This window comes from Puntigrus tetrazona, chromosome 23 (assembly GCF_018831695.1).
Source record: "Puntigrus tetrazona isolate hp1 chromosome 23, ASM1883169v1, whole genome shotgun sequence".
Classification (NCBI taxonomy): domain Eukaryota; kingdom Metazoa; phylum Chordata; class Actinopteri; order Cypriniformes; family Cyprinidae; genus Puntigrus; species Puntigrus tetrazona.
The window spans coordinates 1,998,021-2,018,272 of record NC_056721.1 but is presented as its reverse complement, the minus strand read 5'-3'; the positions used below and the strand labels follow the sequence as shown (position 1 = coordinate 2,018,272).

General features: G+C 42.6%; 2 protein-coding genes across 7 annotated transcripts; both read left to right on the top strand.

Moving 5' to 3' along the window:
- The first annotated feature begins 414 nt into the window (after positions 1-414).
- On the top strand, positions 415-13,942 carry ncoa6 (nuclear receptor coactivator 6). 6 transcript variants are annotated; one of them, XM_043224386.1, is made up of 15 exons: positions 415-568; positions 2,914-3,168; positions 3,470-3,625; positions 3,796-3,912; positions 4,304-4,432; positions 5,033-5,872; positions 5,959-6,090; positions 6,179-7,547; positions 7,646-7,761; positions 7,850-11,335; positions 11,433-11,480; positions 12,138-12,168; positions 12,458-12,499; positions 12,807-12,952; positions 13,429-13,942. In XM_043224386.1, the coding sequence occupies exons 2-15, from the start codon at positions 2,958-2,960 to the stop codon at positions 13,479-13,481; spliced, it is 6,876 nt and encodes a 2,291-aa protein (XP_043080321.1). In that variant the 5' UTR covers positions 415-568; positions 2,914-2,957; the 3' UTR covers positions 13,482-13,942. The 6 variants fall into 6 exon arrangements, with proteins under 6 accessions (XP_043080321.1, XP_043080319.1, XP_043080323.1 ...); XM_043224384.1 differs by having other exon boundaries at positions 3,796-3,918; XM_043224385.1 differs by having other exon boundaries at positions 452-568; positions 2,911-3,168; positions 3,796-3,918.
- Positions 13,943-14,675: 733 nt separating this feature from the next.
- zgc:114123 (uncharacterized protein LOC569174 homolog) lies at positions 14,676-19,574 on the top strand. Its single transcript, XM_043225363.1, has 16 exons — positions 14,676-15,054; positions 15,774-15,805; positions 15,891-16,055; positions 16,149-16,274; positions 16,472-16,531; positions 16,675-16,848; positions 16,937-17,017; positions 17,151-17,332; positions 17,385-17,454; positions 17,558-17,603; positions 17,690-17,757; positions 17,938-18,057; positions 18,131-18,198; positions 18,289-18,316; positions 18,399-18,523; positions 19,106-19,574. Exons 1-16 carry the CDS (start codon positions 14,805-14,807, stop codon positions 19,251-19,253), a joined length of 1,743 nt encoding a protein of 580 aa, XP_043081298.1. The 5' UTR covers positions 14,676-14,804; the 3' UTR covers positions 19,254-19,574.
- Positions 19,575-20,252: the final 678 nt, after the last annotated feature.

The following is a 20,252-nucleotide window of genomic DNA, read 5'->3' as shown; positions in this document are numbered from 1 at the left end:
AAAAGCTGAAAGGACTAAAGATATTTAATATGAGTTAAAGTTTAGTATAAAATTATTTATGAGCCTCAAAATAATGGCCACTATCCACCAGCACGTAATATACACCTAGGATGGCTTGGGGGTGAGTAATTTATGGAGTAATGTTAATTTTAGGGTGACCTATTACTTTACATTTTTTCTTACATTCTATATTTTAATGTATAAATACAACATAAAATCAAGGAACGAATCTGTTGTCATATTCAGTGACATAGCCATTGTACTACGAATAAAAATGTATAGATATTTCAAGGAACCAAAACAAGTGAAGCTGATCCCGTGCCGCTCCGAAACGCTTTCGCTTCCGGTCACTACGCCCCTTCACCCTGGTCACCCTTGTTTTGTGCTGCTAGTGAGTTTTCTGTCACGAAACCATTTCTGTGACCATAACCTTCTCTCGCGGGCGCGCGGCTCGAGTGCGCGCGCAGCGTTGAACTGACGTGCACAGCCGCCTCGCGAACGCGCCGTTAGCGTCTGCTAGCATAGAGCTGTTTACTGCAGTAAAACCACTCCTGATGGACTGACAACGGTGAGATCTTGCTACCTCCTTACCTTATAGAAACGTTACCACGAAGTTAACGTGTAAATGCGCGCGCTGTCTGGACGCGAGAGGCTAACGTTAGCGAGGCAGTGACCAATGAGGCTGACTGTGTTTGTATAGCTAATACATTAGCCTGAGTGAAGAAACCTCGTTATAATAATTCATTTTTTTCGCTGTTGTGTTACTGTCAGGACTGCGTGTGCCGGACACGAGCTTTAAAGTTATTATATTGCTGCGTTGTTTTTCTTCGGCTTAAATTATGCGGGTTGTCTTTGTTTTGAAGTGGCTAATGCTAATGCTAGAGAAATAAACCCATATGAAGCTCTTCAGTCAAGTCCTCAGGATAATAATATACTATTAGATGTAACCTATTAGATATTTACAGCCTACACCGCGGTAGTTTGCAGTGAAACTCTTCTGTATTTCTAAAGACACTTCATAGCAGTATTTGACAACTCATTTTCATGACCACACGAGTTCACTGATATTACGTTTAATCATCGTTGTTGAATCACCGTGTTCTTTGAGTCGATTATATCATGTTTGTTTAAGAAATGTGAAGTTGTCTTGGGTTCGAGAAACGTGCTAAAATGGTGTTATTTATAAGTATCTTGCAAATACCATGTTCTACATTAAAGTGTCATTGTATTACTACTGATACTCTATTATAATAAGTATTAAAATACAGAACAGCGTTCCTCAGAAACTAACCAATGGTCAGTCAGCGTTTCCTGTTGCATTGAATTATTTTGTGTTATTAAACACTGATGTGAATGGCTTATATTAATAGTGCAGTTCATAATGCAGATATGAATCCTCCACGATGAGCATGTTTTTTTTTTTTCATTTTAATTTGTTTGAAATGATGCGACTTTACTGTGATATAAAAATAAGATATTGTTTTTAAAAAGCCTAATTAAACCTGGCAGCCTTTCATCATCGATTATTATTTTGAAACTGCTTATTAATATTTGAAACATCATGGTCCAGCAAATGCTAAAACCATACAGGGGTAAACTAACTGGACATGATACAGAGGGACTCTTTTAGACCCTCGTGACTGTGTCTTTTAGTATTTTTAAGCCCTATATCAGAGCTTTTGACCATTTAATGACAAAGTGAGGTCGCTCTTCATTATTAATAATTTGTAAAAATACAAAAATCATGATTAATCGCGTCCAAGATAAAAGTTTTGATATAAAATACGAATGTAAATCTATAAATGCATATATCTGTAAATATTTTCAAAATATAAACAGTATGTGTGTATATTTATGGAAAATATACACAGTACACACACGTACATTATGTAAACAAAAACACATTTAACATGTGATTACTAATTGAAATATATTGTAAGGTGTTTTTTCTGTGATCCAAGTTTTCGGCATCATTCAGATTGTAGATGATCTGTGATCCGTACTTAAGTTAGGCCTGGGCGATATGTATTAATCAATATAGTCATGCACATCTGGTCAGTGAAGCCTGTTCTTTGATTAGCCATAAATCTCCATCGCCTGAACACTGACAATCTACCCCAAAGAATCACTCACGAAACTGAATGTGAAATTATATATGATTGAGCCTTATGCTATCTTTAACTCTATGATGGTTGAACTTATCATTTGCACGTGTTTTTCCTTGCCGGTTTACACATTCTTGCAAATTCAGGACCATTTAGGTAGCTTCTGCTGGGCTACAGAAATCCTTAAAGTAAGCTTTTTAGTAATATGACCGTAAGAGCCATTTTTCCCGGACGCGTCCTTTGCCAGGATTTCTGTAATGCTTTGATTCAAAGTACCTTAAGAGAAGAACCAGTGTCATACACACATCGGCCTGCACATCCTGGGAAAATGGCTCTCATGGTCACCCTATAAAAAAATGGAACTTCTTTGCTGATCCGATCTGTGATTCAAAATCCATAGTGTGATCTGAATCGTGAGTTTTGTGATCCGATGTACCACTAGTGTCCCATCCTTCAGAAATCATTCTAATGTGCTGATTTGCAGTTCAGTAAACATGCAAAAAGTACACTTCAAAATAACTTAGCACATGTGTTTTAAAGTGCATTTTCGTATTTATTGTATTTTTTTGGACAATTTTGAATGTCCCTGAGCCTCAGATCAACGCCTATAATTGAAAATATATCTGGATTGATGCAAATTAAGATTACTTGGTTAGTAGTAATGAATGATGATTTCTTTTTCTTTCTCCATGTATATAATTTTGTTTTGTTTTGTTTGGCAGCATATAAACATGAAGGTAATATTTAGGATATGCAGACAGAAATGTCTCATCGGTGGTGACTGATCTTGTTGTTTCTCTCTAAGCAGTGTCACTGTCTCCAGAGGCTACGCAGCTCTTTTGGTGAAGGGCTATGGCGCATCAGCTGTCCCTGGATGCACAATCCCCTCAAGCCATCCCACTCACAGATCACGACTCCGGAGTGGAAGATGGAGACGATGGCCCTTGCAGCCCTACCACAACCTCCACAATATATGTTGCCTTCAAAGGGAACATGAATGATGAGGACTATCAGGAGAAGCTGGATACCATCTTACAGGGGATGCCGGATATGCTCTTACTAGGTCAGTATTCGCCTTGAAATGATTATTATTACTCATAGGCATGAAAAATTATACATTGCTGCTGGAAAATTATATTTTTGCAAAGATCCATTGAAGTTTGTACATTAAATTGAAATGCTGTGAGGTATAAAGAGTCATCCTGTCTTTGCTTAGTGTCTGTTATGTGGGCTATTAGTCCAGTTTTGTTGTATTTCAAACCTAACAGACATTGACAAAAATCTCTAAAGTCTGTTTTGATGTTAATGGTCTCTATCCCAATTGGCTTATATTGCTCCTGTACTCCACTCTTCGTCAAATAAAGGTACTAAGAGACTCAAACCCGAGCATGTGGAGCCGTGGAACAGCGTACGTGTCACTTTCAACATCCCCCGAGAGGCAGCCGAGCGACTGCGCCTCCTGGCTCAAAACAACCAGCAGCAGCTGCGGGATCTGGGCATCCTGTCTGTGCAGATTGAAGGTACAGATGTGTTGAATCTGCACGTGTAGAACCACTGGCGATGCAAGGTTCTGCTGGCGGCTTCAATTAGTGCTTGACATCATTAGCGCAATGTATTTTTAATTACATATGAGTTTTATTTCAGCCTTTGCTCTAAAAATCTGTGTCGGTCGGCTGTTGGGTTCACACAGGTGAAGGGGCCATCAACGTTGCGGTTGGACAGGGCCGAAGTCAAGAAGTAAGGGTAAATGGACCCCTTGGTGCTCCTGGTCAGATGAGAATGGATGTTGGATTTCCCATGCAACAGGGCCAGGGTAACTATGCACTAGTGCTTAACTTAGCACCGCTTTCTTTGACTCCTGAAGGTGCACAGTCTTGCAGAGTTGCTGATGATGGGCAACTTTTTAAGCAATGTTGCTTGGCAATTTCGGTTAATGTTGGCATCAATGGCATCCAGGTGAGACATGGAGCCCGTGACTGCTCAGAAGTATCCAGCTAGAAATGCTACCCATTCTCAGTGGGAAAGTGCCCAAACAACATGGCTCAAAAAAGTTACTGGGCAAAATTGCTCAAAGTTGCCCTGTTTATCATCAGCCTAACCCTAAACAAATGCACCTGTAAAAAAACTAATCGGTGTATTCGAGATTACTTAATAATTTAATTAGGAAAGTGTATGCTAAAGAAATACTTGTTTTTCAGCTGGAATGCGTATGAATAACCCATCGGTGTCCATGATGCCTCCTGGGGCTAATATGGCAGCACAGGGAATGGTACAAAATAGTGGTGGACCAATGCAGCCAAGGGCACCAAGGCCGCCTTCACAGACAGGTAATGGTAATTCATTCATGCAAATAAATTGTTACACTTATTTACACTGTGAAACACTCTTGTAATTCGCTCTAACCTTTTTGAATTATTTTAGGTTTAAGAAATGATTTAGTGTGTAAAGAATTGAAAGCACCATTCTGCACCATTTGCTGTTAAGAACTAAAAGCATGTGTTAGTCTGATTAAAGGGTTACTCCGCCCCAAAGTGAACATTACAAACCCGTAAAAGCTTTGTATATCTTAGAATACGATTTAAGGTACTTTTGATATAAAAAAGAGGCTTGTGACTGTCACATTTTTTGCCAAACAGTTACAACTGTCAAGACATATGAAAGACATTGTCTGAATGCTGCCATAGCTTAATAATATTACTGTTAAGCCACTGATGGCAGATGGCGCATTCAGGCTTTCATACTTTTCTGCACCTTGACAGTGCAGATTTGGCAAATTGTTTTCCGAAGATAAATAAAGCTTTTATGGGTTCAGAACAACATGGGGGTAAGTGATTAACAATTTTCATTTTGGGCTGGAGTAACCCTTTAACAGGAATTTGGTTCTAATTTGTTTTTGTTTGTTTTTTTTACATGTGTTCACATTTCAGACACAATGGATCCCATGATTTCAGGGCTGGCCTTACAGCAACAGCAACAACAACTTCAACATCCTCAAGTGGGACATGGTCCACTTGGTAACTTAGGCCCACAGGGACATCACATGCAAGCCATGCAAGCAAATCGACAGCTAAATCCAGCAGCCCTACAGCAACTTCAGCAGCAACAGCAGCAGCACCAACAACAGCAGGTTCAGATGGCTCAACTAGGTGGTGCACGTGGTCCTTTCAACCCCTCCAACCAGATGCCTGTACCCCCTGGCTGGAACCAGTTGCCTTCTGGTGTTCTCCAACCACCACCCGTCCAGGGTCCTATGGGACCAGGTTGGAGGAAAGCCCCACCACAGCCACAAATGGGGCAGCGCCAACCCTCTTTGGCATCTGTTCAGACGCCCAATCATCCACCACCACCATATCCATTTGGAAGCCAGCAGGCTTTTAGTACAATGCCACAACATCAGTTGCAGCAACAGCAGCAGCAGACAGGGGCAAACCAGTTTGCAACCCCTCAGCCCAAAGTCCCTCAGGGTGCACCAGGTGTCGTTGTCTCAAGAGCGCCACCTCCTCTGCCTCCCTCCTCTGTCCCACAAGGAGGTCTCACAGCCAAGTCCCCTGGTTCTTCGTCATCTCCTTTCCAACAGGGCTCACCTGGAACACCTCCAATGATGGGACAGGGACAGGGGCAACTTGGTCCCCGTCCCACAACCCCCCAGGGTTTCCCACAAGGTGTTGGATCTCCAGGAAGAGCTGTGATGGGCCAGCAAGGAAACATTCAGCCCGGCTTTATGGGCATTCCACAACATGGACAGGTTCCCCAAGGTGGAATGGGAGGTATGTTTTTAGATACTCAATGCAGAAGTGATATTTTATTGTTGTTAATTTGGTTACCTTTAATTGAATATGTATATATTTTGTAGGTATGCCCAAACGAATGCCAATGGGGTTTCCAAATGCTCCTGTTAATCAGAACTTTGGACAAGGACAGGTTACTACCACTGGAGCAGGTAGTACACCCCAGCTGCAAAATAATCAGAGCATGGCAAACACTGGTAAGTGTTTTTAATCTTTCATTCAAATATGAAGTTTTATCCAATTTCTATATGCAAAGTATCAACAAGTCTGAAAATCTCATTATAGGTGTCCAGTCATCCGCCTCGGCGCCAAATCACATGCAGTCAAATCCCCTTCAGGGTGCTCCAATGACCCACCACAGTGGCATGCCAGCTCAACCTCCAGGCACCACCTCAGGAGGTAGTATGGGACAACCTCAGCAAGGTCTTCAGACTCAAATGATGGGTGTACCACAATCACAACATCAAACACAGGTTGTAGCTTCCACCCAAAGTCAAATGGCACAGAGCCAAACAGGGGGCCAGACTATTTTGTCCAGACCGGTGAATACTGGGCAGCGAGGAATGACCCCTCCTAAGCAAATGATGCCACCACAAGGTCAAGGGATCATGCAGAACCAAAACCAGTTGGGTGGAGGACAGGGACATCAGGCTTTATTGATTCAGCAGCAGCAACAACAGCAGCAGCAGCAGCAGCAACAACAGCAGCAGCAACAACAGCAAAACGCTATGATGGAACACATTGTAGCAAGTCAGATACAGGGTAACAAGCAGGCCTTTGGCCCAAAAGGTCAACCTGGTGTAATGCAAGGCCAGATGATGAGAGGTCCTTCACCTAATATTCAAGGTAACATGCCGCAATTTCAATCTCAGATGGGTCAGCAACAAATGACTCAACAACAGCATCAGCAACAGCAGCAACAAATGGCTCATTTGCAACAACAGCAGCAATTACAACAACAGCAACTACAGCAACAGCAGTTACAACAGCAACAGCTACAGCTGCAACACCAGCAGCCACAACAAGCACAAATGCAACAACAACAGCTACAGCAACCCCATCAGCAAATGGTACAACAACAGTCTCAACAAATTCCAATGAACGGCAACCCTAACCAAGCATTAGGGATGCATGGGCCTCAAATGCGACTTCAAGGAAATCATCATTTAGTACAACAACAGCTTCAACAAAAGCAACAGCAGGTGATGTTGCAACAGCAACAGGCTGGTCAGCAGCATCAGCACCAGTTAGGAGATAGTAGTGGAAATGCTGATATCAGCCAACAGATGGTTCCAGACCTGCAGAATCAGCAACAACAGCAGGGTATGTTGGGGAATTCTCAACACATGCAGGTTGGCAATGGCCATTTTCCTGGTCATGGCATGTCCTTCAATCCTCAGTTTGCGGGTCAGATGCCAATAGGAGGCCCATGTGGCCAAGCTGGTGGATTTCCAGTGAACAAGGATGTAACACTAACCAGTCCCTTGTTAGTAAATCTTCTCCAAAGCGATATTTCTGCCAGCCAGTTTGGTCCTGGTGGAAAGCAAGGAACAGGTGCAGTTGCTGCTAACCAGGTCAAGCCTAAAAAGAAGAAACCTCCACGTAAGAAGAAGCCAAAAGTAGAGGAAGGACAGCAGTCTACTGATGGGCTGTGGTAAGAGCTTTTTATTCTTTTTAATTGTTTTACACTAGAGAGGAGTAAATTACTCTTTTTGCACTGTTGAATTGACCTATAAAATTTGTCTTTCTTAGTGGTCTGGATTCACTGCCTCATGGAATGGAGGAAGTAGAGATGCAAGGGCTGGGAGGTGATCAAGGGGGTGGCATTGACTCCAACTCGAAACTTTCTGAATTCGCTAATCGACCAGGTAAACAATTTAATGCCTTTTGATCATGTATTACTTTTACATAACTATTTACTTTTTAATTTATATTTATGTACTATTTTGTCTTTAGGTCTGCCTGGTCAGTCTGGAGATCAAAGGGTATTACAGCAAATGCCAATGCAGTTCATGCCCCCACAACAGCAGCAACAGATACAGCACATGCAGCAGCAGCAGCAGTTGCAACAACAACAGCAGCAGCAGCAGTTACAACAGCAGCAGCAGCAACAAATGCAGCAGCAACAAATGCAACAACAGCATCAACAGATCCAGCAACAGCAAATGCAACAGCAACAAATGCAAATGCAGGGTATGCAGGGCCCTCAAGGTCAAGCTGGAACATCACAAGGACCCCATCATGTCCAGAGCCAGATTCATTCACAACAGACAATGCAGATGCAGCAGCAACAACAACCACCAACACCACAACAACAACACCTCCAACAACAATTGCAGTCACAGCCACAACAACAGGCGCAGCAGCAGCAGCAGCAGCAACAACAACAACAACAACAACAACAACAACAGCAGCAGCAGCAACAACAACAAATGATGATGATGATTAAAATGCAACATGAAGCTAAAAATCGAATGCCACTACAGCAAGGTGGGCACATGCAGAAGAGTTTGATCAATCCTATTGATCCATCTCAGAGAATGCCTGTTTCACAGCCAGGAAACATGCCTGTAATGATCGATCTTCAAGGGCATGGAGGTGTTCCACCTTCTCCTGATAAAGCCAGAGGAATGCCACTCATGGTAAATCCAACTCTGACTGGACCAGCAAGAAGGACACCCCATTCAGAGGTTGGACAACCAACACCACCAGAGGAAACCCCTGGTAACCATAGCATGCAGGACCGGGGATCCCTTGAAACTGTTCAACAATCAGGAAATGGAAATCAACCAATGATTCCCAATCAAGGTCCTAATGCTCATTTAATGAAATCTGTGCCTTTATCAGTAACCCACCAGCCAGGAGCAAGTCCCCAACAGCAGTCTCAGCAAGTGGCAGCAATGGCTGGCTCACATAATATTCACTTTTCCAGTGCTCCTGCAACTTCCCAAAGTTCCCGCCCTAAAACCCCTAACCGAGCCAGTCCTCGGCCATATCACCACCCTTTAACTCCAACAAACCGTCCACCTAGTACTGAACCCTCTGAAATAAATCTATCCCCTGAGAGACTGAATGCCTCTATTGCTGGTCTTTTCCCTCCAAAAATTAACATTCCTCTGCCACCACGGCAGCCAAATCTTAATCGAGGTTTTGATCAGCAAGGTCTTAACCCCACCACACTTAAAGCAATTGGCCAGGCTCCACCCAACTTATCAACTCTTCCTGTCAACAATAATAACAGTGGTAACAATAATGGCCCACAGTCTTATGCATCAGGTGTTGGCATGGTAAGCTCTGGAGGAAAACAAGACAAACAGACTGGTGTTGGGCAAGCTAAAAGAGCTAGTCCCAGTAATAGTCGTCGATCTAGCCCTGCCTCAAATAGAAAAGCTGCCACTCCAAGCCCAGGAAGACAGAAGGGTGCCAAAGCATCATTGACATCACCTACACATCCACAGCAAATGATGGTTAGTCCACAGAACGTGATGGTTAGTCCTAACTCAGTGCTCCCAACTACCTCTGCATCTTTGCCATCAGCAGGACCTGTAGAATCACATCAGAGTTTAAATTCTCTGCAAACCCTACCAGGTAGTGCCGACGCAATAAGAGATGGCCAGGTAGTGACTACGCAAGCAGAGCAGCATCAGGCAGTTCAGTTTAGAGAGCAGCCTGCTCCTAAAATAGCAAGCCCTCGGGTGCCTTCTCAGGAACCCAAACGGCAAGAACTTAGCAATTTGGTTGAACAGCGTGCTGAAGATAAACAACAACCTCGGACAACACCACAACATGACCATGGCTCTGCTGTATCACCAGCATTTAGAGATGCTCCAACATCTTTGAATCAGCTATTAGACAATGCAGGGGCATCATCTTTGTCAGTGAAGTCTCAAAATATTCCTCAAGTGGGTGGAGAACCTGTGCAGAAGGAGAGTGCTCATGCTCCACCAGCTCAGGAGAACCAATCCAATCCTGTTGTCTCACAGAGCACAAGTATTGTCACCACTTTGTCTACAAGTGAAACTGATCAGAAACCTAAACCTGCTTCAGTATCAAGTCCAAATATCGTAGCCAGTAGCAGTGCAAACCTGCAGACTGTCAGTGCTGTATCAAGTGTTAGTTCAAACCAAACCGTGCTCTTAAGTCTTACTTCAATACCCAACCCTTCAGTAAGTTCAAATCACAATCTTATCCCCATCTCAAATGCTTCTCAAACTGTCTTGCAAAGGCCAATTTCATCAGCGGCAACGCCACAAAATCAGATCACGGTCTTTGTAACCTCTAATCCTATTAGCTCTGCTACCAACACAGCTTCTGTGGTTCCTTCTGCTGTTGTATCCAAGGTTCTGGCAGTTCCCAATAAAAACATAAGACCTCCTGATGTTCGACAACAAAATCCTTCACAAACACGTCCACAGTACATTGCAGGATCTGTGTATTCAATATTTCAAGCTGCGCCGGTATCATCAAGTGCTAACGTCATGTCTCAACCTGTCACTATGGTTGGTATCCAGCTTACTCCTACCCCGGTGTCAACTACATCACCACCTTCTGCGCCAGCCTCAACCTCTATGTCAACAAACTCTCCTGCTGTCAGCATAGCAACTACTCAGCAGAGCCGCACCATTGTTGGGCAACTTCAAGTTCAAGTACCTGCAAGTCAGGCTTCCCCTGTAAATGCAGTACCACCACCTCAACAGCCAAGCCCTGGAGTGCCCAAACCAGATAGTGTCTCTGAATCTAGTGGCCCAAAATCTAGTCCTGTTGGGCAGTCGGCTTTACATGGCATGTCCTCACCCTTTCAGCAACTGTTGGCTTCTCCACCACCTTGCTCTAGCCCAGGGGCTACGGCTGTTGCCCGCAGAAGTCCCCTGTCTTCAACAACAATGTTAGTCAAAAGCAGTCCAGTCCAGACAGTTGTAAGCAAACATACCGTGCCCAGCATCTCTTCAAGCAGTGCCGATGATCAAAAAGAGCGAACCCCTGTCACTCAGATTGGAAAGACTCTGGATGTTGCCACAACTCAAGCTTCTTGTGCAGTCACATCTGAAACGGTATCTGCACTCCAGCCCACTGCTCCAGCGGCTGTTCCAGTGGCTCAAATAACATCTCCGCAATCTGCACTTCCTCCAAAAGTTTCCTCTCCTGAACCTGTTCCCACTCCTTCTCCAGTCCCTACTTCTACACCGTCGTCTAATATGCCGCCCCCAGCTTCTACCACTGGAATGGTTCACTTGTCTAGTCCTGTTGCTACTTCTTCACCACCGTCTGCAGTTTTAGTTGCTGCACCCACTGCTGCTCCAGGACCTCCCACTACAACCTCCAGCCCCTCCACAGCAACACCCGCACAGCTCTCTGGGGAACAGCAGCCTTCTTCACTGGTGGAGACTAGTGTACCAAACTCTGCTGAAACAAAAGCAACTGTAGATCCTCCTGCTGTCTCAGGTAACTACTTGATGGTATCAGGGCAATTTCATTAGTCGTCTTGTCAAACGTTAATGATTTTTTATTTCTTAGTCATTCTTTCTATTGAACTTTACAGCTCATCCTGAAGCTCCACAAGAAGAACAAGCTTCATGTGACCAAGCTGGTAATAGCCTTTTTAATAAAATACCTGAACTAGTGCTTTATGATGGGCCACTGGAATTGCCCTAACCTACCTCACAGTTAAGGCGCCCCTGGTCATATATGAACTAACTTAACCCCATAGCATACTTACGAATATACATACAGTACACGACTACATGTAGTATACGTATAGTGTACACATTCGTATTAAACTACACTCCATTTTATAGGGTAGATGAACACAGTTGCAAATTTGGATATTACAGCAGAAAAATGTATTTGAGCTATTTCAACTCTTAAGCTCTATAGTTGCAGGTAACTCTCAGCTAGGACTGTAAAGATGCACCCTGAGCTGGTTGAAAGTTTGATTAAATTGTGACGATTTAATGGCACACAATTATACATTTGGCGGTGGAGGTTTATCTGCATGTATCTGACAGGGCGGCTGTTTCCGGTTGATGACTTCATTGAAGTGGATCAAAAAAGTTCTTTAAAGTTCAAATTTCTTTAACATGCAATCTATGCATTACACAAAAAGCTGAAGCGTACTTTTGGGTTCCTGCACCAGAACCATTTCTCCTGGTCTGAACCAGCTGAACTCAGAGGAGCTCCCACGGATAAAGCCTGAAGCTGAGAAATAGAAAAACACTAAACTAATTTCAGTCGTCTCTATTTACAGGACAAGGGGTCACCACTGCAGCAGAACAAGGGTAAGGGACTACTCTTGACTGTGACACTGATTGTCTTTTTTTCACCATCATTTTAATTTTATTCATTACCTGAATTTTAAAATGAATACATTTGTTGATTGTGTGTCAATCGAGAAGATTAATTTTATTGGATGATCTGAATGAACTCACCCTCATGAATACACTAATAATCATGGAATGATTCATGAAATCATTCTTTGTCTTGATCATTACTCAAATATGGGGAAGGAGGAAAAAATGTTGTTGAGCATCAAAGCAGTTTACCGCTGTTTTTCCACTTCTATAACAGATGGGCAAAGAAAAGAAAGACGCCCGTCAACTTAGCCCCAAGGTATGTATATAGCAGACCTGTAGATTCCCTGCACGGATACGTGCACGGGGCAGCGTGGCCGTTTTAGTAAAACGGTCATGAACAGGACGGACGTTATCTGTGGTAGATGAGGAAAAACAGCAAGTGTGAATTCCTCAGTTGTACAGGGGCCGGATGTGGTCACTTTCTTCTGTGTTAAGACCAACAATTGATTTCCAAAAAAACTAGAGAATATAAGTAGCATAAAAGCATTTTGTGCATTGTGAGCATTTCGATTGATTTTTTTTTCTTTTCTCCTTTATTCCAATTGCCCTTCTTCCTTCTGCAGGGATACGAGGGCCACCACTGAGAAAGCAAAAGGTCCTAGTCGACGAAGCTCACGAACAGACAAGGAACCCGAGGAGGAAGCATCTGACAATGGACAGAGAAAAAGAGCTGCTAGGCCAGGCTCAGCCTCATCGAACGCAGGAAAAGGTACAGCTTAGATGCCTAGATATATACATTCAACAATGTTGAAAACCAAGTAGAAGTTGTTTTTTTGGTTTTTCTTTGAGTAGAAAGTTTTATTTAAAATAGGTGCATAAATGTATTTAACATCAATTTAAAGCATCCTTAAAATATAAATATTAATTTTTGTAGTCCTGTAAGACTAAATACTGGAGCAATGATTCTGAAAAGTCAGCTTTGATCACAGCTATGATTAGAAATATCTGAAAAAAATATAATAATATTGCTGATTTTATTCTGATTGCTGAAATAATGCTGAGTTGGTGAGCAGAAGAAACTTCTTAAAAAAAAAAAAAAAAAAAAAAAATACCGTTACATTTTTGCCTGGTAGTGTATATTGTAAAAATATAAATTAATATTAAATAGTAAAAAAAAAAAAAAACTTAATTGGACTAAATTATACTAAAAATGACTAATTTATTTTCTTTCTTCTGTCTGTTAAGAATCAAACACTGGAGCCAGTCCCACCCAGGCAAAACGAAGGAAGTCAAAGTAATCATGACACATGAATAAACCTGTGAATTGTACATTATTTTTTTTGTTGTTGTTTTCTGAACTTGTTTTATCTGCTGTTTTTCCTTTTGTTCTAAGCAAGATAACCATGTACAGAAAGTTTTTTTTTTTTTTTAAATCATGATACTGTATTTTGTTCCTGGCTACTAGATGAGATCACTTTTAGAAATGTGTATGATGTGTTTGTATGTCATTGTTTTTGGTGTGACTTTTTTTTTTTTTATTCTTAATAATTTTGATCAATTCTGGATTAATCATGTGATGCAGACTAAGAATAGAACCATGTCTGTAGTATCACAATATAATAATAATAATGTGACAGAATCGGACTTTGTACTTTCCACCCCCACGTCCTAGGATATAATCATGAATTAACTGTGCATTTAAGTACTGTCACCCATTTAGCCCCTGGATCACATGCATTAAACTATTTTTACAAGTGTACATTTGCCGAGTTTGAGTTTTCTTAAATTAATAATACGGTATATTGCAAACTGTGTAGTATAACTATATATTTATTGATGATACTTTGTTGTACACTGTCACGTGACCTCATTGCGCGCTAGTTCATTAGCTAGTGGATTTCAGTTAACCAAAAAGTAGTTTATGCTTTCACATAAATGAGTTTTATTGTCAAATAATAGTAAGAAAAACCTTTTTGGTTCGTTAGTATTCTTTTTTTTTATCTGGAAATAGAAGTTGAAGGCAACATTTGTCGGGCGGTTAGCATGGGGCTTTTTGTCAAAGACGTGAAGGCTGCATTTATTTGGTCAAAGCTATAGTAAAAACGGCAATAATGTTAAATGTTTTTACATCGTTTAATTTTGCTTAATGTTGTGATTCATCTCATAAGCGGGTTGTTTTGTTCACGAACTCCTTACTTGAAAGCAGCTGTGTGCCGCGAGTGGAATTCGCTGCCGTGAAGAAAAAAAAAAGATTCACTTACCTTTGTGTGGGAAAGAAACAGAAGACTGGTCCCTGTGCCATCAATATTTATAAAACAGATTTTTTCTTATTAAAAAAATACAATTGCTTTAAAAATTTAAGTGGAAGCAAAGCTGCAAAAGTATTGCCGCTACATTTTTGAACCGCTTGATTCAAGTTTGAACGAACCGATTCAATACAAGTGAATCGACTCGTTATTAAATTGACTCGGTTGTCAGGTGCGGTTAATTACGCTTATTAAAGAGACCCGTGAAGCGCACACGTTGAAGGACGCTTTTATCGCTGTGGTAGTTTTTTACGTTTTAAATATTAGTAGTGTTTGGCTCCGTTGAGAAGCTGAAACTCACCTGTTTTAGAGAAGATGATGGAGTTGTCTTTATACGACACTAGCACGGGTCACGGGTGTTCGTATGAGCAGATGTCTCTGGCTGAGATGCTGGAGCTTCAGGATCATCCTGTGAGTGAGGAGCAGGCCTGGGCTCTGTGTTATCAGCTCTGCCGCATGCTGTCTCATCGGTCCGGTGAGCAAACACGGAGGACGGCGGTGTCTCCGGCCGCGGACGCGGTGCTGCTCTCCAGAGACGGAGGCGTCTGTCTGCGGCCGAGCGGCGGTGAGACGGGGACGAGTAACACCGTGTACAGCGGTCAGCGTCTGAAACGGGTCGGAGAAGTTCATCAGCTGTGCTGAAAGGTCACGATCCACTTCAGAGGGTGACCGCTGCACGCTCAGGCCTTTATTTAACATTTTTAATTACATATTTGATTGACATTTGTTTAAAGAAATGCTAAAAAAATTAAATGCAAATAATAATAATAATATATAAAATATATATATATATATATATATATATATATATATATATATATATATATATATATATATATATATATATATATTATTATTATTTTTTTTTTTTTTTTTTTTACATGGTAGCGTAGTATTTGTGGTGCTGTCTCTTTATTGCAAACTAAATCTATACTTGCAGTAACCTGATTCAAAAGTTACTCGATCTACGTTATGGTTAATGCAGGAAAAAAATATTAGTTGTTTTCATGTTGATATGCTTTGCCATTATTCGCATTGTTTTTTTACTTTTTAATACGTGTCCCAGTGCAGTTCCTCGCCCCATACGCTTCTAGATGAGTGTGATAATTAAAAAGTATTAAATAAAAGCGTATTTTTAAGTGCTTTTTAAACCTGTATCGAATCTGCCCTCTGTAGGTGAATCAGTTTGCTGTTTTTGATGAAGAAAATGACCCAAATGGGTGCAATTATAATTTTTTTGGTATGAAATAGAAGCACAGTGGTTTCTAACATCTCTTTTTGTAGGTGATTCCTGTGTGATGGAGACAGAGGAGCAGGTAGGCCAGTATGTTTTCTCCAGGTACATCATAAATGTGTCATTGGGCCATCATGTGGCATTGAGAGATGTGAGTGTGTGTGTAGGCTGTGGAGTTTGTGGGCCGTCTTGTGTACTTGAGTCTGGACTGGGGTCTGGAGACGCAGGTGGAGCGTGAGCTAAGCGAGACCTTGGAGATCCTGGTGTGTCAGATGACCAAAGTGAACCTCGGCCACCGCCAGCCCATCTGCAGCATCGCTGACGTCATCCGTGTACTAAAACACTCATCTACTGCATGCGCTGAAGCCGAATGAGCCCGAACGCACAAGCGTGACCCTGGCTTCTGTCAACTGTTTTCTGAACAGGTCTGTGAGGGGCGTCTGTACGATCCGAGTCGGGCAGCGAAACACTACAGGAGCGTGTGTTCCGGTCTGTTCTCGCACACCGCCGAGTTGTGTCAGTATCTGCAGATCGTTCAGCAGTCCAGGAAGGTGAGAACTCCTCAGTGCGTCCTAAGTCAAGTTTAGTATGGAAGTGGAAAGGATAGCGAACTCGTGTCGACGACTTGGTCCGTTTGCGTGAGACCAATAAAGAAAGCGACGTTCTTAGTCCCGGTTTGCTTAGCATTCGCTCAGTAGTTTTTACACCAAACCTGAAGATGCTTTTTTATGCGAAAAACACTCAACAGAGTCTGCAGAAACTTTTGGAGTCCGAGACCCAACTGGTCGCTCGAGTGACCACCGACTGGGTAAGCAGCACTGCGATCATTACATAAAATAAGTCCACTTTCAAAGATGCGACTTGAAATTTTTTTTCTTAGCTCTATCAAATGATTAATAGTCAGTCGGATCGTATCCTGGATATTTCTTGCTAGTCCTGTGGGCTCCGCAGGTGTCCTCGTGGAGGGATCTGGTGGACGAGTTGAGCCGAGGTGTGCTTCTACGGCCGCTGGAGAAGAGACGGACCGTCAGCAGATGCCCACAGCCTGCAGAGACCCCGCCGTTCAACCAGCTTCTGCAGGACATCCAGTGCAGACGCTACACTCTGCGCAAAGTCCAGCTCACTGTACACTCAGCCTTCGTTTCCTTCACTGTGTGTTTTATGCCAATATATTGCGTTTTGTTGGATTGATGCGTGTTTTTGGCATCCGTAGGATGCAGGAGACGGCCGAAGAAAACTAGACCCTCACCAGACTCTTCTGGAGTTCATCCGTTCACGGCCAAAGTTGAGACCGGTAAAGGTTTTGGGTCAAGTAGCAATAGCCAAAAATACATTGTATGGGTCAAAATGATACATTTATCTTCTAGGCCGAAAATGATTAGGATATTATTAGGTTTTGGCTTTCTACTGTACTTCCTCTTCCTCAGGCGTCCGAGCGCAGGATAGGCCTGAAGCCCAAAGAGCAGATCAGTCTTCATGAGTTGCTGATGGAGGAGATTCGTTCCACTGACCGCTGCAAACGTCTGGCACACAACGCAGAGTCCAACTATAAGCGTACAGAAACTCTTAGTCCACAACTCTGGTCTTTTAATCTTACTACAAAGGAACTGTACCTTTATTTGCACAATATCATGACCCTTTTCGTTTGCTTTTAACTGCAGATGTCTTGACGATAAAGAAGCGGCTGAAGAGCGTTCTTTTTTGAAGTCGGCTCCTCACAGGATACGCTCCGTATGCGTCCTCTTCAGATTTTCAGCAACGCTTACACAAATGCAAAGTTGAAGCAGATTAAATGGATTCTTGTAGTTTAACCATTTTTTTTCCAACTGTGCAGGAAGCTGTTGGTTCAGGAAGTGATGCGCAGGATGCCAGTGTTACAGGTCAGGTCTTGATTTTTCTTGCTTTGAATAATGTAAATGAAACCTCGCGAGATCACGTCGAAGTCATGTCACACACCCTCTCTCAGACTTCAGACTTGGTGCAGGAAAGCGCCGGACCAGATCTTTTGCTAGTAACAGAGATCTCTTCAAAAAGGTGCGTTACTTTGTCTTGATTGTATTATATGTGTTGCTGCTTTGGCTGTATTTTGGATCAAATAAATGCAGGCTAGGTAAGCAAAAGAGACTTCTTAAAAGTTGATACACTGGATTATTAGCAAGTATTGAAGTGCCTTTACTCTGAATACTTTGTACTGGTGATCTCTTCCTGTTGAAGGTGAAGAGCAGTAACAGTGGGTCTGTTCTCACAACCATTGTTGATGTCATGAAAATGCACAGTTGTGAGGAGCAAGCAGACGTGAAGGACCTGTCGTGTGAGAGATATCGGGACTGGCGGGTGAGAACTCCTCCAATCCTGATTCAGGAGCTCCTATTCCTTCATCTAGTGTCTAAAAGTCTGTTGTTTTCAGGTTTGTTCTTGCTGTGCAGTGAGGAGCGTGTATTTCACGTGGCATAACGTCTGCTCGGTGTGTCGAAGGTCAGCTCCCGTGTTTCTCTGAGTGTGTGTGTGTGTGTGTGTGTGTGTGTGTGACGACACTCTTGTGATGTTCATGCTGTGTGTTCGCAGGGTTGTGTGTCCCGGGTGTTGTCTAGAGGTAGGCTGGAGTCTCCCGTGCTGAATCTTCAGATGTTTAGATTAATGGTGTAATATCATTTGCGTGTGTTCCCCCGCGTCAGATGCGACTGCCCTCCAAGCGCTGCGTGAACCTTCCTCTGAGCTTCTTCAAGCAAATCGTGATGAAAGATGGCGAGCAAAGCCAGAGCAACTTCTGGAGCGAGCGATGGTCCTGGAATTCAGTCTGGTGAGTAAACGCCTCAACATGAGGAAACTGTTCGTCTTTCTCTAACAGTAATTAAACAATTGTTGGCTTTGAGCACTTTTAAAGATGAAGTCTTTTAAACGTTTCCATCCACTGTTAATCTAGTCGAATCTTTTAAGTAAAAATCACTTTAGAGATTCACTTCATTCACGATAACTGACTTGCCTCAATAATTTCCTAATTACTGCATTTTAAAATTTTAGTAGTCAAGTATTGGGTAGGATTAAATATTTAGAAGAAGCTCTTGAAGAATAAGACATTTAATGTGCTTTTTGTTTTTTAAACAACAGCCAATATCCCAGTAGTATTACTTCTAGTAACCTAGTTAATAGTGAGAATTGAGACACTGTGTGTTATCGGTAGTCTTCTCAACTTAAATAATTTGAGTTACATAAAGCATACATTTGAAGGTTAGACCAAACTAAATGTTGCCGTTAAATCCACTCTTCTGTTGTATCGGATAAATAAAAGACGGTAAGTAATTAGACTAGTCTTGACAAACGGATGTGCTTTTATCCCTTGAGAACGTAGACGCTGGTCTCTAGCTATGTGTCTGTGTGTCAGGATTCCTCTGGTGCTGGTGTCCGGCGGCTCCGGCTCGTCTCTTCACACTCAGGCCATGCGCGACTGGTACAGTCAGGACCTCTGCGTGCGCTGCCAGAAGGACCTCCTGCAGGCCCACTGTCCCGTCACAGACTCTCAGGAGATCTGAACGCCTCCGTCCTTTTATCTGCTCCTTTATTTATGTGTTCGTGTGTTGTCATTGGTTGTTCACAGTGTGGCCGGCACCTCGTTGGTTCTAGACGTTTGTTTTTCACCAGTTGCATAGTTAGCTTTTAACGTTTTATATTATGAACAAATTAATAAATGCGCTGAACATTTTTACTAACGTTTGTATGCGTATGGAGCGCCGTGATGATGGCCTTCGCTGCGGTTTAGAGAGATATCAAGGGCAAATCTACACAGTGATGTTTCAGAATGGTTAAAAAAAATAGTGCGCAACTACTTCAATAAAAGAACGAGATAAATTGTACTACTTCGGTGATTTTGTTATAGGATTATTTGGGACTGTCCTTTTCAAATTCTTAAGACATTTTGTCGCGAGGAGCAAATCTGAGAAGTTTGGAGGGGTGGAAGCCTTCACAGCCTTCCATCCTTGGGCTTACTACAGAAAACTGTCCCCAGCCGAGCACAACTGACAGCGGAAATGAGACGGATGTGTTTCGATGCTTTCCTGCCTTGGATTGCTGCTCCAGATACGCCACCACCTCCACCCGAGATCCTAGACCAGCCGTCTATCTGCATGGTCTGTGAAATCACCGCCAGAGAGTCTCTAGGAGGGTTTGACAGCTGCTGGCTGCGTACGCTCGTATAAACTCTCTCGCGGTGCTTTCACACACCTTCTGCCGCCTCGGTCCCCTCAATCACCGGGCCCTGGTCACCCGCACCTGCAGAGATATTGCCGGACTCCTTAAAACATACTTGGCTGTGTGTGCTTGGCTCTGGTTTCCTTGACACTTCTTCGTTCCAGTCCAAAAAAAAAGCTTCGGCCATCCCAGCTAAGCTTCCAGGAGCTGTTGTGTTTCCACTCAGTCTACTTCAACTCAGTCAATAAACAGACCTGTCTGATCTCTTACCTTATCTCTTGTGCTGTGATGCCACACATCCATCCAAAATAACAATTTAAATAATAACAATTTAAATCCTAAAT

Excerpts from the sequence above, each read along its gene's own strand:
- zgc:114123 (XM_043225363.1), top strand. The coding sequence starts at position 14,805 with ATGATGGAGTTGTCTTTATACGACACTAGCACGGGTCACGGGTGTTCG. Across the intron at positions 17,604-17,689 it reads GCAGGATGCCAGTGTTACAG|ACTTCAGACTTGGTGCAGGA; the intron begins GTCAGGTCTTGA and ends ACCCTCTCTCAG. Across the intron at positions 18,058-18,130 it reads AGAGATATCGGGACTGGCGG|GTTTGTTCTTGCTGTGCAGT; the intron begins GTGAGAACTCCT and ends TGTTGTTTTCAG.
- ncoa6 (XM_043224384.1), top strand. The coding sequence starts at position 2,958 with ATGGCGCATCAGCTGTCCCTGGATGCACAATCCCCTCAAGCCATCCCA. Across the intron at positions 7,762-7,849 it reads TGAATTCGCTAATCGACCAG|GTCTGCCTGGTCAGTCTGGA; the intron begins GTAAACAATTTA and ends TTTTGTCTTTAG. Across the intron at positions 12,169-12,457 it reads ACCACTGCAGCAGAACAAGG|ATGGGCAAAGAAAAGAAAGA; the intron begins GTAAGGGACTAC and ends CTTCTATAACAG.